The sequence below is a fragment of the Salvelinus sp. IW2-2015 genome, linkage group LG4q.1:29, assembly GCF_002910315.2.
Source record: "Salvelinus sp. IW2-2015 linkage group LG4q.1:29, ASM291031v2, whole genome shotgun sequence".
Taxonomy (NCBI): Eukaryota; Metazoa; Chordata; class Actinopteri; order Salmoniformes; family Salmonidae; genus Salvelinus; species Salvelinus sp. IW2-2015.
The window spans coordinates 71,859,849-71,878,035 of record NC_036842.1 but is presented as its reverse complement, the minus strand read 5'-3'; the positions used below and the strand labels follow the sequence as shown (position 1 = coordinate 71,878,035).

The following is an 18,187-nucleotide window of genomic DNA, read 5'->3' as shown; positions in this document are numbered from 1 at the left end:
AAATAAATAAATACAGTATGGGGATGAGGTAGTTGGATGGGCTATTTACAGATGGGCTATGTACATGTACAGGTGTAGTGATCTGTGAGCTGCTCTGACAGCTGGTGCTTAAAGCTAGTGAGGGAGATATGTGTCTCCAGCTTCAGTAATTTTTTCAGTACGTTCCAGTCATTGGCAGCAGAGAACTGGAAGGAAAGGCGGCCGAAGGAGGAATTGGCTTTAGGGGTGACCAGTGAGATATACCTGCTGGAGCGTGTGCTACGGGTGGGTGCTGCTCTGGTGACCAGTGAGCTGAGATAAGGCGGGGCTTTACCTAGCAAAGACTTGTAGATGACCCGGAGCCAGTGGGTTTGGCAACGAGTATGGATGGTGCCAGGTTTCCTCCAGACATGACGCTTGGCATTCAGGCCATGGTCTGAGAATCCTTTAGGTGCCTTTTGGCAAACTCCAAACGGGCTGTCATGTGCCTTTTACTGAGGAGTGGCTTCCGTCTGGCCACTCTACCACAAAGGCTGCAGAGATGGTTGTCCTTCTGGAAGGAACTATGGAGCTCTGCCAGAGTGACCATCGGGTTCTTGGTCACCTCCCTGCTCTAGGAAGAGCAGCTCTAGGAAGAGTCTTGGTGGTTCCAAACTTCTTCCTTTTAAGAATGATGGAGGCCACTGTGTTCTTGGGGACCTACAATGCTGCAGACATTTTTTGGTACTCTTCCCCAGATCTGTGCCTCGACACAATCCTGTCTCGGAGCTCTATGGACAATTCCTTCGACCTCATACCTTGGTTTTTGCTCTGACATGCACTGTCAACTGTGGGACCTTATATAGTCGGTGTGTGCCTTTCCAAATCATGTCCAATCAATTTGAATTAACCACAGGTGGACTCCGATCAAGTTGTAGAAACAGGATGCACCTGAACTCAATTTCGAGTCTCAAAGCAAAGGGTCTGAATTCTTATGTAAATAAAGTATTTCAGTTTTCTTTTGTAATACATTTGCTAAATTTTCTATACACCTGTTTTTGCTTTGTCATTATGGGGTATTATGTGTAGATTGATGAGGAAAAACATTTATTTAATAAATTTTAGAATAAAGCTGTAACGTAACAAAATGTGTAAAAAGTCTAGTGGTCTGAATAATTGAACAACCCCATGCCATGATTAGATAGTGAGAAAACATAAAAATCTCTTGCATAATTTCTTTAATAGATTAAACTTAATTTACCAACATTTCTGAAAATGAATATATAGCATTTTGGAATTAAACTCTTCATGTGAGGATGTAGTCATCATTGATCTTTGTTGTCAGGCATCTGGCTGGCCACCGAAATACCCTCAAATAAATAAATAAAACATTCTGTACTGTCGCATCATAAAACATGTGTTCACAAATCCAAAATGGTGGAGTAAAGAGACAAATTGAAAAGTTTTAGCTTCACTGTCAAAATAAATACATTCAGAAGTGTAGGCCTACATTATATGTGTTAACTTATGCATGTATTTCTATTGTCACCAGTGGCATATGACGCTCCCCCACAGCCCACACAACGCGGGAGCCCTCCGAGCTTTAGGGGTGCCCCAACTCTCCAAAAAATAAGCTCTCTTTAAAACTGCAAAATCTCAACCTGTGTAGAATAGCAGGAAATTAGCTTCAAAACTGCAATATTTTCTCTCAGCCTCCATGGCAAAATGTATAGCATGATATTAAATATAAAACTGCACTTTTTTTCTCTGCCCCAGGGCAAAATGTGTAGAATTGCAGGAAATTAGCTTTAAAACAGCAAGATTTTCTGTTAGCAAGAATTGCAAGAAGTTCTGTTTTCCTAAACAACAAAAAACGTTATCCAAAAGAAGAAGAAAAAGTAGCTTCAGTGCTGAGGGAGTGCATCCTACGCCACTGGTTTCAATAGCCATGCACACATAAGTTAACACATATATATTGAACAGAAATATTAAAGCAACATACAAAAAAAAAGTTACAGATCATTTATTTCAATAAATTCATTAGTCCCTAATCTATGGATTTCACATGACTGGGAATACAGATATGCATATATTGGTCACAGATACACTATATATACAAAAGTATGTGGACAACCCTTCAAATTAGTGGATTTGACTATTTCAGCCACACCCGTTGCTGACTGGTGTATAAAATCGAACACACAGCCATGTAATCTCCATAGACGAACATTGGCAGCAGAATGGCCTTAGTGAAGAGCTCAGTGATGTTCAATGTGGCACCGTCATAGGATGTCACCRTTCCAACAAGTCAGTTCGTCAAATGTCTGTCCTGCTAGAGCTGCCCCAGTCAAATATAAATGCTTTTATTGTGAAGTGGAAACGTCTAGAAGCAACAACAGCTCAGCCACGAAGTGGTAGGCCACACAAGCTCACAGAACGGGACCGTCGAGTGCTAAAGCGTGTAGTGTGTAAAAATGATCTGTCCTCGGGTTGTAACACTGACTATCGAGTTCCAAACTGCCTCGAAGCAAAGGTCAGCACAATAACTATTCTTCGGGAGCTTCATGAAATGGGTATCCATGGCCAAGCACCCGCACACAAGCCTAAGATCACCAGGAGCAATGCCTAGTGTCGGCTGGACTGGTGTAAAGCTGGCCTCCATTGGACTCTGGAGCAGTGAAAATATTATCTGGAGTGATGAATCATGTTTCACCATCTGGCAGTCCGACGAACGAATCTGGGTTTGGCGGATGCCAGGAGAACGCTACCTGCCCCAATGCATAATGCCATCTGTAAAGTTTGGTGGAGGGGGAATAATGGTCTGGGGCTGTTTTTCATGGTTCGGGCTAGGTCCCTTAGTTCCAGTGAAGGGAAATCTTAACGCTATAGCATACAATGACATTTTCAACAATTCTGTGCTTCCAACTTTCTGGCAACAGTTTGGGGAAGGCCCTTTCCTGTTTCAGCATGACAATGCCCCCGTGCACAAATCAAAGTCCATACAGAAATGTTTTGTTGAGATTGGTGTGGAAGAACTAGACTGGCCTGCACAGAGCCCTGACCTCAACCCCATCGAACACCTTTGGGATGAATTGAAGCGCAGACTGCGAGCCAGGCCTAATCGCCTAACATCAGTGTTTGACCTCACTAATTGTCTTACGGCTGAATGGAAGCAAGTACCTGCAACAATGTTCCAACATCTAGAGGAAAGCCTTCCCAGAAGAGTGGAGGCTGTTATAGCAGCAAATGGGACCAACTCCATATTAATGCCCATGATTTTGAAATGAGATGTACGACGAGCAGGTGTCCACATACTTTAAGTCATGTAGTGTACCTTAAAATAAAAGTAGGGGTGTGGATCAGAAAACCAGTTAGTATCTGGTGTGACCAACATTTGCCTCATGCAGCACGACACATGTCCTTCACATAGAGCTGATCAGGCCTGTGGAATGTTGTTCCACTCTTCTTCAATGGCTGTGCAAAGTTGCTGGATATTGCCAGGAACTGGAACACGCTGTCGTACACGTCGATCCTGACCATCCCAAACATGCTCAATGGGTGACATGCATGGTGAGTGCAGGCCATGGAAGAATTGTGTTCAGAACCTTGCAACATTATCATGCTGAAACATGAGGTGATGACGGCGGATGAATGGTACGACAATGGGTCTCAGGATCTCCTCACTGTATCCTGTGCATTCAAATTGCCATCGATAAAATTAAATTGTCTTCGTTGTCCGTAGCTTATGCCTACCCATAACATAACCCCACAACCACTATGGGGCACTCTGTTCACAACGTTCACATCAGCAACCGCTTGCCCACACAACGCCATATATGTGGTCTGTGGTTATGAAGCCGGTTAGACATACTGCCAAATTCTCTAAAACAACGTTGGAGGCGGCTTATGGTAGAGAAATTAACATTACACTTTCTGGCAACAGCTCTGGGGGACATTCCTGCAGTCAGCATGCCAATTGCACACTTCCTCAAACTTGAGACATCTGTGGCACTGTGTTGTGTGACAAAACTACACATTTTAGGATGGCATTTTATTGTATTATGGGATATTTTATTTCAGCTCATGAAACATGGGACCAACACTTTACATGTTGCATTTATATTTTTGTTCATAGTAATTGTTTCTCTTCTCAAATGGGCCATGTTCATGATTCTATTTATATTGTTTTCAACTTGACAGGGGGCTGGCATAAGGAACTGCGGCGCACGTGTTTGAGCACACAGCCAGAGCCATTGTTACTGAAAACGCACCTCAGGGCAGCTGGAGGTTGAGTGACTACTGGTGCGAGAACGAGAAGGGATGAGGACCTCGCCCGCAGGATGTTTGTGTTTGTGTGTGTGTGCGCGCTCCTTGCGCACCCTCTCCTTACACACCCGCTCCTTCCACGCACGCACGCATACATACGCACAACGCCTACTTTACGGTGTGCCTATGTGCATGCCGCATTTGCTTCACATTCACCTTTATGTGGTCAATGGGAATGAGCATATTCACCGGCGCATAATATAATCAACTCTTATTTCAGTTTCTTCACTATATACATGTTAAATCCAATAGAATAACATGAATTAGATACGGTCCAAGTTTGCATTGCCATAGAAACGGGCTGTCGCGTAGACCAGGAATAGCAAAGGTCTTAATTACCGGACTTCGTGCTGGTGCAGTTTACACGTGAGTTGGAGCTGTTCCGACCGGAGTCGCGCGTGCGCTGTGCGCTGTGCGCTCTCGTACAAACGACTCGCAAAGTGGCAGTTCAGGAAACTAGACATCATTCTAAAGTGCAGCACTATTCAGAACACTCGCCGTGCAACATCTTCCCAAAAGCTTCTCTGCCTGCTGGTTTTGGAATAATACACATTGTAAAGACAAAGAGGAATACCAACAAGAGACAAGTTATGGATGAAAAAATACCGCGTCTGCAGGACAGGCAATTTATGGATCATGCTGATTTCTTAGGGTAATCTAATTATTTCATTTTTAGAACAGTATGTCCATTAACTATTAGATGTACACCATTTGTACGTTTATAACTATGTAACTAACCTGCCCTTTTCATTTTGTCAGGGTGGAATACTCCTCACTCTACATGTGTAAATCGAAAAGAGGGCTGAAGCGCGAAGATGGCAAGGTATGCGCGCGTTTTATCTTGTTTGTAGATCAATAAATGTCTGATAGGTAAAACGTCCTTGTAGGATAAGTGTCTTGACTGTGTTGTACTTGTTGTAGATTTGATCTAATGCTATCATTTGTTTCTGTGGTCGTAATCAAATGTATCTTTTCATTCCCAGGACGCGTACAAGTTACCACACCGATTGATAGAGAAGAAGAGGAGAGACAGAATCAATGAGTGTATCGGACAGTTAAAGGATTTGTTACCCGAACATCTCAAACTGACGGTAAGCTTTTGCGATTAAGAAGTGATTTGCATATGAAATGTATTGTTTTTTATTGTTTTGATGAATGATTGTTGAGTTATCTGATCTCGTGTTTTCCACTCAGACGCTCGGGCATTTGGAGAAAGCAGTTGTTCTTGAGTTAACTTTGAAGCATTTAAACGCTTTGACTGCAGTCACTGAGCAGCAGCACCAGACGATTATGGCTTTTCAGAATGGTAAGTTGTTGTTGCATAACCTCCAATGACTATTCAAAGTTTCATGATAGGCTAGAGTTTATGAATTCTCTATTTTGTCTTCTTTAGTTTTGGATAGGCTATGCGTAAAAGTTATTGTAGCCATCAAATTGAATATGGTTGCATTCTCACAATTAGGTACAATTTAATTCAGTCAATGAAGTTGTCATTTATAACTTTAAATGCATGTTTTCCAGGGGATCTATTGATGAAAATGCCCATTCGCGCTGATTTGGATGCGTTCCACTCGGGGTTCCAAGCGTGTGCCAAAGAGGTCCTGCAGTACCTAAACAAGTTGGAGAACTGGAATACATGCGAGCAGCGGTGCGCGCAGCTCATCAGCCACTTGCACAAAGTCTCGGCGCAGTTTCAGCCTGAGCCACTGCTCCATCCCCAGCTACCTGTCAGAGACGCGCTCGACCGCGATGGCCAAAAACCAGACAGCCAAGCCGGACATGACCGCGTATCAGTCATACAGAGGAGCCATGGAGAGCTTAACGAGAATGACACAGACACAGACAGTGGATACGGGGGTGAGGCGGAAAAGAATGATGGGAAGAAAGGATGTGACCGGAGCAAACTGCAGGGGCCCAAGGCAGTAAAGATAAAGCAGGAGTTCGAGGATGACCGCGCTGCCAAAAAAACAAAGATGAACTGGGCTGGAAACTGCACGACAAGCGCAGACGCGACCACCAGACCTGATCTGGTCTTTATGAATTCGTTGATGGGAATAACTGGTGTGGGACAGCAGACTCCCTTTTGCATGCCCTTTTACTTCATAAACCCCTCGGCGGCAGCGTCCTACATGCCTCTATTTGACAAAAGTAACCTGGAGAAGTTTGTGTACCCAGCAGCAGCAGCGACGACGATCTCATCTCAGTTTCACTGGTTATACCCCGGCCTCAACTCACATGCGTCGGCAGCTGCGGCCGCAACAGCCGGTGTTTTTTCCCGCATGTCGACAGAGAAGATCTCTGGATTCGGTTCCGACTCCAAGGACTCTCCCTCCGACGACAGTGACATGTCAAACGTGGTGGAGCCGGGCTCACCTGATGAGAGGGAAGACAATCTTGAGAATGATGAAGATGACGATGATGATTATGATAAGGAATTAGGGGATGACTCCCCAGACAATGAAAATGACAGTACATAATTAAGGTGACATTTTGAGATTTTGTTTTCTTTCTTGTAAAAACTGGCTAATTTAACTGTGTATGTGTTAAATTGATGTGCATTCTGCATTTTAAGCCTATGTTGTTTACGATTCTCCGACAGCTGTTTGGTTTTACCTTATTTTCGTATTTTCGATAGATTTTTATTGATATAGGAGTTTCGAGACAAGTTTCACAGTTAAATTTCTCCTGTATCTTGGCCAAGCAGGGGGAAGTTGTGACAGTGTGTGCCTTTTGCACTTAATGCGAGAATAATCTGAATGTTAATCGACAGTGATTGACACTAACAACATGTACACGTCTGTTATTACTAAAATCATAGGTTATATTGAGCTGGAGTTTTTCCATTAACACAACCTTTAAAACTGCGAATATCAGTGCCAAAACATCAAGACAAACAATCTGCTTATAAGCAATATTGCCCTCTGATCCCCAATCAGCTAGTGACTTTGGATGTAGGATGTTGTAACTGACCTACGCCGAGGTCAACATTGCAGGTCAACATTTCTGACTCTGACTGTACAGTATGACTAATTGTGATAGGTGTGATTTGATCCATGTCCTTGTTTATGCACTAAATGGGCCTCTGTATAAAGTGCTTGAGAAAGTTACTTAGGTACCTCAAACCGAGATGTCCACCCTGGATCATAGATAAGCCCTAACTGGACAAATGATTTACTTCATATTATGTAACTCCCTCTCCATGCCAACACATTTGGATTTGTTTATTTAGTCTTTTGGAATTTGCAGTAACCCCCTCAGATACATTTTGCTGACTGCTGATATTTCGCATAATATTGAAAGGAAGCACGTCATTGGAAGATGCTGTTTTATGACAATTGACAATTATATCCCTGATTGGTTGGCATCTCTGCACACATAATGGGACACCCCGTGACCAGTCAGCTAAACCTCCAGCAAAATTATACTAGGCATGAACTTTGATATTGAATGTAACTACCTTTGTTTTTCTTAGCTCTGGAAGTTTCAGAGATAAAGTGCACTTGTTTCTGCCTTTGAAAAATCTCCCCGTTCCTTCCCAACACTTACTTTCCAACTATTGTAGTCCATCACTGTATGTATTTTTTTAAATAAAATTTTCTTGAAGAAAATCAATAAACTAGAGGGCAGAAACTTTACGCCAGACTGTATAGACTGTGTATGTGTTTGAAGAACAAGATACTAGGCTACTACAGATCACGAGGCTTTCTAGTGTTTTTGAATAAACATAAGCCACAAATCATAATTAATTTTGGGTTATACGTCTTATTGTATTTATAAAGCTACATGAAACAACTTATACTCCGCCCCTGAATGAAGAAGAAGCTCTAGTATCACATTCTAATACATACACAAACTTACATTCAGATTAGGTGTATGTAGTTGGAGGTAACTTTGGTCCGGTGACCAAAAGTTCTGATAAATGTCCTTTTAAAATGTACAATCCTTTTATTTCTTGAGAGATGTATTCCTGCAATTGTGATGTTTATCATGTTTGAGTTTCTTGTGTGAGTGACTAGATTTGATTTGCATATCCAATATTGTTTATTTTTTGCTTCTGTTCAGCAGCTCTTGCCTCAAATCCATTATGTTTTCAACTGTCATTAAAAGTGGCATGTGTGTGTAAATAGTTTTGTGAATATACTATGGAATATATGTCCGATGTCAATGTTATAGAAGAAAGGTAGAACAACAACAACAACAAAAAGATTGAACTGAGAAATTGTTGCACATTTCGTTAATGCTTTACACATATAATGTTGTAAATTATTGCTGACAAGTTGTAAAATAAATATCAGACCAAAAACTATTCGGATGCCTCATTGTTTAGTTTTTTTGCCACGAAATGGATGTTTTCCTTCTTAGACATAGCTATATCAAATGATTTAATTGATAGGAGGCATGCTATAGATCAGAGGTGTCAAACTCATTCCATGGAGGGCCTACTGTCTGCAGGTTTTTGAAAACCCACAGACACTCAGCCCTCCGTGGAATGAGTTTGACACCTGTGCTAAAGATGATCACAAACATTACAATGATTGTCTCTCTGTAGTTCAAACACGTTACAGTACAAAATAGTAACTTCAACTTCAAAGGAATTAACTATCCCTCTAAGGTACTGACAAGGTCTCCCTACCTCTACATACATAGCTTTATGGTAGCCATACCCCCATTTAGTTGACCATGTCCACTATTGGACTTATCGGCTCTGGGTGATAAAAATCACCTACCGTTAAGTTAACTAGGTCTCCAAAAACAAGTGGTGTGAATAGGAAGTGATACTGCACACCCTGATACTGTAAGTCCTCAGGCTGATATGTACTGCTACTGTGGAATGTAGGGGAGAGAGGGGTAAGTTCAGCCATTTTTTACATTCAGCATCACTCTGTCAAGGAAAATATACAATTGAAGTCGGAAGTTTACATACACGTTAGCCAAATACATTTAAACTCAGTTTTTCACAATTCCTGACATTTAATCCTAGTAAATATTAGGATATTAGGATCACCACTTTATTTTAAGAATGTGAAATGTCAGAATAATAGTAGAGAGTATGATTTATTTCAGCTTTTAATTCTTTCATCACATTCCCAATGGATCAGAAGTTTACATACACTCAATTAGTATTTGGTAGCATTGCCTTTAAATTGTATAACTTGGGTCAAACGTTTCGGGTAGCCTTCCACAAGCTTCCCACAATAAGTTGGGTGAATTTTGTCCCATTCCTCCTGACAAAGCTGTTGTAACTGAGTCAGGTTTGTAGGCCTCCTTGCTCGCACACGCTTTTCAGTTATGCCCACAAATTTTCTATAAGATTGAGGTCAGGGCTTTGTGATGCCAACTCCAATACCTTGACTTTGTTGTCCTTAAGCCATTTTGCCACAACTTTTGGAAGTATGCTTGGGGTCATTGTCCATTTGGAAGACCCATTTGCGACCAAGCTTTAACTTCCTGACTGATGTCTTGAGATGTTGTTTCAATATATCCACACAATTTTCCTCCTTATGATGCCATCTATTTTGTGAAGTGCACCAGTCCCTCCTGCAGCAAAGCACCCCCACAACATGATGCTGCCACCCCCGTGCTTCACGGTTGGGATGGTGTTCTTCGGCTAACAAGCCTCCCCCTTCTTCCTCCAAACATAACGATGGTCATTAGGGCCAAACAGTTCTATTTTTGTTTCATCAGACCAGAGGACATTTCTCCAAAAAGTACGATCTTTGTCCCCATGTGCAGTTGCAAACCGTAGTCTGGCTTTTTTATGGTGGTTTTGGAGCAGTGGCTTCTTACTTGCTGAGCGGCCTTTCAGGTTATGTCGATATAGGACTCGTTTTACTGTGGATATAGATGCTTTGGTACCTGTTTACTCCAGTATCTTCACAAGGTCCTTTGCTGTTGTTCTGGGATTGATTTGCACTTTTCGCACCAAAGTACGTTAATCTTTTTCTGAGGTCTTGGCTGATTTCTTTTGATTTTCCCATGATGTCAAGCAAAGAGGCACTGAGCTTGAAGGTAGGCCTTGAAATACATCCTCAGGTACACCTCCAATTGACTCAAATGATGTCGGTTAGCCTATCAGAATCTTCTGAAGCCATGACATAATTTTCTGGAATTTTCCAAGCTGTTTAAAGGCACAGTCAACTTGGTGTATGTAAACTTCTGACCTACTGGAATTGTGATACAGTGAACTATAAGTGAAATAATCTGTCTGTAAACAATTGTTGGAAAAATGGCTTGAGTCATGCACAAAGTAGATGTCCTAACCGACTTGCCAAAACTATAGTTTGTTAACAAGAAATTTGTGGAGTGGTAGAAAAACAAGTTTTAATGACTCCAACCTAAGTGTATGTAAACTTCCGACTTCAACTGTAGTATTCCTTCTCACAAAAATATCTACATATATTTCAGGTAGTTGCGTATCCCTGGAAATAGACAGAATTCATATCAACATTAGTTTTGAAAACATAGCGTGTCCAAAAAAAGTGGTCTCTTGGCACAACTTACACCAGGTATAGGGTAGGTTGAGCTGCAGGACAGGGTAAGTTAAGCCGCCTACACATTTCTGTACTGAATGAAATATTACCACTACCTTTGTTTATCATGTCTATCTGTATTTCCCAAACACAATTCAACACAATCACTTTTTTGTCTTTTAATACTTTTTAGCATATTTTAACAAGCATCATACAAGCATCATGAAACCTCTAACATAATAAATTCATTTGACTTGGTGAAAATATCTTTTTCGACCTAACTTGTTTACCACTTTTACCATGTGCTTTCTTCTTTGACAGAATTCATGAAACCATTTTCCTAAATATTTGGACAAATAATTTTTTGTTGTTGCATGGTTTCCTAGAAACAAAGGTGGCTCAATTTAAACCCTTTGGCTCAACTTACCCCACTCTCCCCTACAGACATCTAAGGCTTAGCTCATGTGATATGTGTCATGTGATAAGAGAATGATGAAGTATGCTTACAGTTGCACCCACTCTGACGTTTTTTCACTACTTGTGTGCTGCTTCGGCAAGATCAACTCCAGTGTAAAGGACAAAAGGGCTATGTTCCTAATAACACCTTTTAGTAGGCCTAGTGACAAAGACCAGCCCTAGCCCCTTTGTTATTTCTGAACACAGGCATCAATGCAAATGTCACCTATTGCACATTTTGATATCGACCAAATACAGGTGGTTGATACCTATGTTTGATCTTTAACATGACATTTCTGTTTCTGTTTGGATAGTTAGGTATGTTTAATATATTTTTTTTAATTGCCTGACTTGTGAGACTAGTTGATAACAAAGTTTTCAGCTATTTGAATCAGAGAGTAATAAGCTGATTTCTAGTCTTACTTCTGTTTTAGTCAAGTTCAGTCACAGAAACAGCCTTAGTTCCCAGTATCTGTAATGCTCTGCATAGTCATGCAAAAGTAGTCTTGTAGTTAAAATATTCTGAACAGCAACATTTCCCCCCCTCACTGGTGAAGCGCAACAATTTCTGTTTGACTATCAATCAATCAAATGTATTTATATAGCCATTTCTTTTACATCAGCAGCCGAAAACCCCAAACAACAAGCAATGCAGATGTAGAAGACTAAAGCTTCTGCTTTACACCGTTGCCACCAGAATGCAGGATACTATTGGAAGTATCTAATAGACCAACAGATTAGACGGGTAAACAACTGTAGAATGTATATTAAGTCAATTTAATCTAATCAAGTCAACCTCACTGACTTTTATAATTACAACTCAGTGTAAACATTTTCATAAACCAGATATGAGTTTGAAATTATAAATCAGTCTGATTGAACATTCAAGTTGCCTGAAGTATTTTTATGGTTGCTAATAGTTTAAAAACAATCCACTAGGTTATTATAATGCAATTATTTCCAGTCACTCACCTAGAACCACTAGAGCCATCCAGTTCTTAGTCTGTGATTATTGGACGGATAGCACCATCTAGTGGTGATACTGACAACACGGTTGCCCTCTCCATCACCAAGTACATTCTTCATAAACCAGATAACTCCCATTTCTTTCATAGGGCTTTTCACACTACTGAGCCAAACTGAGGCGAGTCCAACCAAACCAAACCAAGTTGTTCTGAGCTGGCCTGTTTACACATCCACCATAGTTGCTTGCACCGTGCTGGAAAGGACAATGTGAAAAGGAAATATCTGAGCCAGCATGGTAGTGTGATGAGGGCACATTTCGCCGGTGTACTCTTCCTATGGCCTGTCCCCCTTTCAATTATAATTTAATAGAATATAAGACTCATGTATGACTTCATATAAGATGACAAAAAATGTGTCATATCGTTTTATTATAATCATGCAATCCATGTCACATCAGCAGCCAATTGTATCCATACATCTCTCAACAATTTTCTGTGAATTAAGGCAGGAAAATAAAACATGTAGCTATGTACAGTTGATTTCTTAACATGGGAATGCACAAGACATCAAATTGTAAACACTGACCAAAACAACCTATGGAAACATACAAGTGTTATTTTTACAGCGATAGAGCCACCTACTTTACCTTAGGTGGAAAATGAATGCTAAAACCATGGTAAGTATATAGGCTGTAATCAAATCTATCAGAAACAAATGTCGAACCACCTGTTTCTTCCATAAACATCTTACTCACACAATGAACACAGCTAGCCTGGTCCCAGATCTGTATGCGCTGTCTTGCCAACTCATGTGGTCACTGGCGGAACAATGACTATAGGAGTTAGCAAGACCGCACAAACACATCTGGGACCAGGCTAGAACAGAGCAGGGTCATTGTTGGAATAATTCCTGGTAAAGCTTTACATTATTTGTATATATGTAGAAATAAGCATGAGTATAAGGCACTTGTTAAGAACTTATTAAAAGATGAGTAGCAGTGAACTATTTGTTTATCAAAACCAATGAGAGGCATTCTGTATATTGAAGGCAATTATGATATTGTGTACAACAACAATTGGTTAATTTCTTCTTTAATGCAGAAACTAAAATGGAGTGTTGTTTTATCAGATTTTAGGGCTCGATTCAATCAGTAGCACTGAAGGTCCGCCTTATAGCGCGATTGAAAGGTTGAGATGACATATGCAGCGTTTAATGTAAATGCAGTCTCCACAAACACGGGAACATTGCCTTTCAATTTCAATCGCTCCATAGTGCAGGTCTTCAGTGCTACGAATTGAATCAAGCCCTTAGTCAGTGGTGTATTAGTGATGTATTGCATTAGCCTGGTTCCAGATCAGTTTGTGCTGTTTTGGCAACTCCTCTGGTCATTGTCATGCCAAGGAATTGGCAAGACAGGAAAAACTGGTCTGGGCCATTATCCACAAATCTTCTCAGATTAGGGGTCATGATCTAGGACCAGGTCCTCTCTGGCCATATAATCGTATTCATTATGATATAAAAGGTCAAACTGATCTTAGAGCAGCACTGCTACTCTAGCCTGGTCCCAGGGCCTGTATTCATAAACGTGTCTCAGAGTAGGAGTGTTGATCTAAGATCAGTTTGATCTTTTATATCAGTGTTGCATATCTCTCAATTGAGGCAAACCACTCCCTCTTAGGATCTTACAAAAGTCGACTTACTGTCACTTAGCTTTAAATAAGTATTCAGATATGGCTATTTGGAAAACCAAACAGATGCAATAAGATCTCTAATCTTTGGTCCCATTTCTTTACAGATGAATATGCTTACACATTTTGGCATAGTAGCATAGTCATATTGTCAGAGCAAGATAAAAGAGAAAACTAACACTGGCGGTTTATTCAATACTGTTGCATTAACAATATTGCGTAAAGTACATACACAGTTGCCAAAGTTCTGCTTCTTCCTCAGCAATGGAAATACATGTGAATAGTGACCAAGCTTTATACTATCTACAGTATTCTACCATTTCAATAAGTGAATAGATCAGTTGTCATATCACATACAGTGCATTCGGAAATTATTCAGACCCCTTGACCTTTTCCACATTGTTACATTACAGCCTTATTCTTAAATTTAAAAAAATCATCAATCTACACACAATACCTCATAATGACAAAGCAAAAACAAGTTTTTAGAAACTTTTGCTAATTTATATATATAAAAAAAAAAAATGAAATATTACATTTACATAAGTATTCAGACCCTTTACTCAATACTTTGTTGAAGCACCTTTGGCGGCAATTACAGGCTCGTGTCTTCTTGGATATGACACTACAAGCTTGGCACCCCTGTATTTGGGGAGTTTCTCCCATTCCTCTCTGCATATCCTTTCAAGCTCTTTCAGGTTGGATGGGGAGTGTCGCTGCACAGCTATTTTCAGGTCTCTCCAAAGATATTTGATCGGGTTCAAGTCTGGGCTCTGGCTGGGCCACTCAAGGACATTCAGAGACTTGTACCGAATCCACTCCTGTGTTGTCTTGGCTGTGTGCTTAGGGTAGTTGTGAAGGTGAACCTTCACCCCAGTCTGAGGTCCTGAGTGCTCTGGAGCAGGTTTTCATCAAGGATCTCTCTGTACTTTTCTCCGTTCATCTTTGCCTCGATCCTGACTTAGGAGTGAGTGGCTTACGTCTGGCCACTCTACCATTAAGGCCTGATTGGTGGAGTGCTGCAGAGATAGTTGTCCTTCTCGAAGGCTCTCCCATCTCCACAGAGGATCTCTGGAGCTCTGTCAGAGTGACCATCGGGTTCCTGGTCACCTCCCTGACCAAGGCCCTTCTCCCCCGATTGCTCAGCTTGGCTGGGCGGCCAGCTCTAGGAAGAGTCTTGCTGGTTCCAAACTTCTTCCATTTCAGATTTTTTTTTGTCAAAGACTCCAGACACCCTAGTTATAGACTGTTCTCTCTGCTACCGCACGGCAAGTGGCAAGTCTAGGTCAAAGAGGCTTCTAAACAGCTTCTACCCCCAAGCCATAAGACTCCTGAACATCTAATCAAATGGATACCCAGACTATTTGCATTGCCTCCCTCTTCTATGCTGCTGCTACTCTCTGTTATTATCTAAGCATAGTCACTTTAATAACTCTACATACATGTACATATTACCTCAATTACCTCGACTATCCGGTGTCCCCGCACATTGACTCTGTACCGGTACCTGCTGTATATAGCCTCGCTATTGTTATTTTACTGCTGCTCTTTAATTATTTGTTAGCTTTTTTTAGCTTACTTTTTTTTTGGGGGGGGGGGTATTTTCTTAAAACTACATTGTTGGTTAAGGACTTTTAAGTAAGCGTTTCACTGTAAGGTCTACACCTGCTGTATTCGGCACATTTGACAAATACAATTTAATTTGATAAGATTAATGGAGGCCACTGTGTTCCTGGGGATGCTGCAGAAATGCTGCAGAAATGTTTTGGTACCCTTCCCCAGATCTGTGCCTCGACACAATCCGGTCTCGGAGCTCTGCGGTCAATTCCTTCGACCTCATGGCTTGGTTTTTGCTCTGATATGCACTGTCAACTGTGGGACCTTAAATAGACAGCTGTGTACCTTTCCAAATCATGTCCAATCAATTGAATTTACCTCAGGTGGATTCCAATCAAGTTGTAGAAACATCTCAAGGATGATCAATGGAAACAGGATGCACCTGAGCTCAATTTTGAGTCTCATAGCAAAGGGTCTGAATACTTATGTAAATAAGGTATTTCTGTTTTTATACTTAATACATTTACAAACATTTCTCAAAACCTGTTTTTGCTTTGTCGTCATGGGGTGTTGTGTGTAGATTGCTGAGGAAAAGGTTTTATTTAATCCATTTAGAATAAGCCTGTAACGTAACAACATTTTGAAAAAGTAAAGGAGTCTGAATACTTTCCGAAGGCACTGTATATGAAATATGCATTGACAATAATTGACATATTAACACTTATGGACACATAGGTTACCATCTATCCTTTCTTCAGTAACAAAACCTTGAACCACTGGCTGTATGTTGTACTGTGCCTAGTATATAATGAAAATCAGAACAGAGCAGAAACAGTCTGCATGTTGGTTGATGTGAGCTGAGGGTCAAAGTTTGATATGATAAATACACAGTATAAATGCTTCAGAAACAGAAATCCATGAAAAGCTACTTTTCCCCCTAGGGCCACCGTATGGACATCTCATCCATGACTCAATGCCGTCCAAATGTAGCTACATTACAGCTTAATTCATTTAAATGAAAGTAAAGTAATTGCACTTTAAAGGGATGAAAACGGTGATGATGATGATAATGATGATGATGATAATGACGCATCACTTTTAGTCACAAGGTTTCCATAGATAGGCAACCATTTGGGCTATGACACATGGTTCTTATGTCTGTTGCCATATTGTCCATTTCAACTACACCGAGTGTACCAAACATTAGGAACACCTTACTAACATTGAGTTGCACCCCTTTTTCCCTCAGAACAGCCTAATTCGTCAGGGCATGGACTCTACAAGATGTGGCTGGCCCATGTTGACTCCAATGCTTCCCATAGTTGTGTCAGGTTGGCTGGATATCATTTGGGTTGTGGACGATTCTTGATACAGACTGGAAACTGTTCAGCATGAAAAACCCAGCAACATTGCAGTTCTTGACATGCCCAAACCGGTGTGCCTGTCCCCTACCATAGCCCGTTCCGTTCAAAGGCACTTACATCTTTTGTCTTGCCCATTCACCCTCTGAATGGGACACATATACAATCCATGTCTCAATTGCCTCAAGGCTTAAAAATCCTTCTTTAACCTGTCTCCTCCCCTTCATCAACACTAATTGAAGTGGATTTAACAAGTGACATCAATAAGGGGTCATAGCTTTCACCTGGATTCACCTGATAAGTCTATGTCATGGAAAGAGCAGGTGTTCCTAATGTTTTCTACACTCAGTGTATCTCTGTCTGTTCATCCAAGCTAAGTGCCCCATCCTGCAGTCAGGTAGGTTACCCATAGTCTTCCCTTCATCGTTGGAGCAATCATCATCATGTGTTGTCCCATGTGGGAGACTAGGAGTGCTTGTACACAATGGCCTCTAGCCATATCCTCTGTGTAAGTGTAGATCCTTTTAACCATGACAGGAGAGTGTTACTGAAGTATCCTTTACTTGGACGTGCTATTACATCCTTGAACTTTTCTTATCCCAGATCTGTATATAACCAACTCCTGACTAGGAGTGAATAGGAGAGGAGTTGGCTAAAGACAACCGTTTTGGGACCAGACTACCAAGCAGGCTACCTTTAGGTTGGTAGTGAGGGGGCCAGCTGGCAGGGAACATAGACATCCCCCTCTGTGTCCTCTGTCCTCTTACACGTAGATCCCTTCTGGGTTCAAGCCAGATGTCAGCGGGCTTTGCAGGACCCGAAGGTGACCGGGCATCGAGGAAACTGGACGCTTCAGGGAACCGGACAGAGGAACCAAGTCTGAAAGAGAGAGAGATAGAGAAAAAATAAATAAAGAGAGAGAGATAATTTGTTACTTTATTTTGCTTTAGATATTTGTTACCTTCAAATCTACTTCTCAGATTTAAATGTGAGTTCCTCCATGCATTACCAGGTCTGACCACACGGTGTCAGCATTGAACCATGCAGGACACCAGCCATAGCAGTTGATTCAATGGCCAAACATGGAGGGCTCTAACTGATTCAACACACATGTCCTGCTAGGTTATTAGAAGGACATGAACATTAAACGAATGACTTTACATAATTGAAAACCATTAGCATGACTACTAATATAAATTCACATGAGGTAATGGTAAGTAATGATAAGCACATGGATATACAGTTATAAATAATTATTTGGAAAAGTGATCTGGAAAAACAATTGGGTGAGGGGGGATTTAAAGGTGTGCTGCTGTCTGGGTTGATATAGAGGATATTTTAAAAAGGTCTGGTTTAGTGCATAAAACCACAGTCTTTTTACAGTCTCTAACATGGAACACTACAG

The 18,187-nt window shown here is 41.0% G+C and overlaps 2 protein-coding genes across 3 annotated transcripts in view; one reads left to right on the top strand and one right to left on the bottom strand.

The window, feature by feature from the left end:
* Positions 1-4,454: 4,454 nt before the first annotated feature.
* LOC111962487 (class E basic helix-loop-helix protein 41-like) lies at positions 4,455-7,331 on the top strand. Its single transcript, XM_023985607.2, has 5 exons — positions 4,455-4,936; positions 5,044-5,107; positions 5,268-5,375; positions 5,479-5,590; positions 5,806-7,331. The coding sequence occupies exons 1-5, from the start codon at positions 4,875-4,877 to the stop codon at positions 6,759-6,761; spliced, it is 1,302 nt and encodes a 433-aa protein (XP_023841375.1). The 5' UTR covers positions 4,455-4,874; the 3' UTR covers positions 6,762-7,331.
* Positions 7,332-12,587: 5,256 nt separating this feature from the next.
* LOC111962486 (ras association domain-containing protein 8-like) overlaps positions 12,588-18,187 on the bottom strand; it is a 30,221-nt gene continuing 24,621 nt past the window's right edge. For both annotated transcript variants that reach the window (XM_023985605.2, XM_023985606.2), the window contains one exon: positions 12,588-17,661. In XM_023985605.2, the coding sequence (XP_023841373.1) occupies positions 17,546-17,661 (116 nt within the window). In that variant the 3' untranslated portion in view covers positions 12,588-17,545. The remainder of the gene's footprint in view (positions 17,662-18,187) is intronic.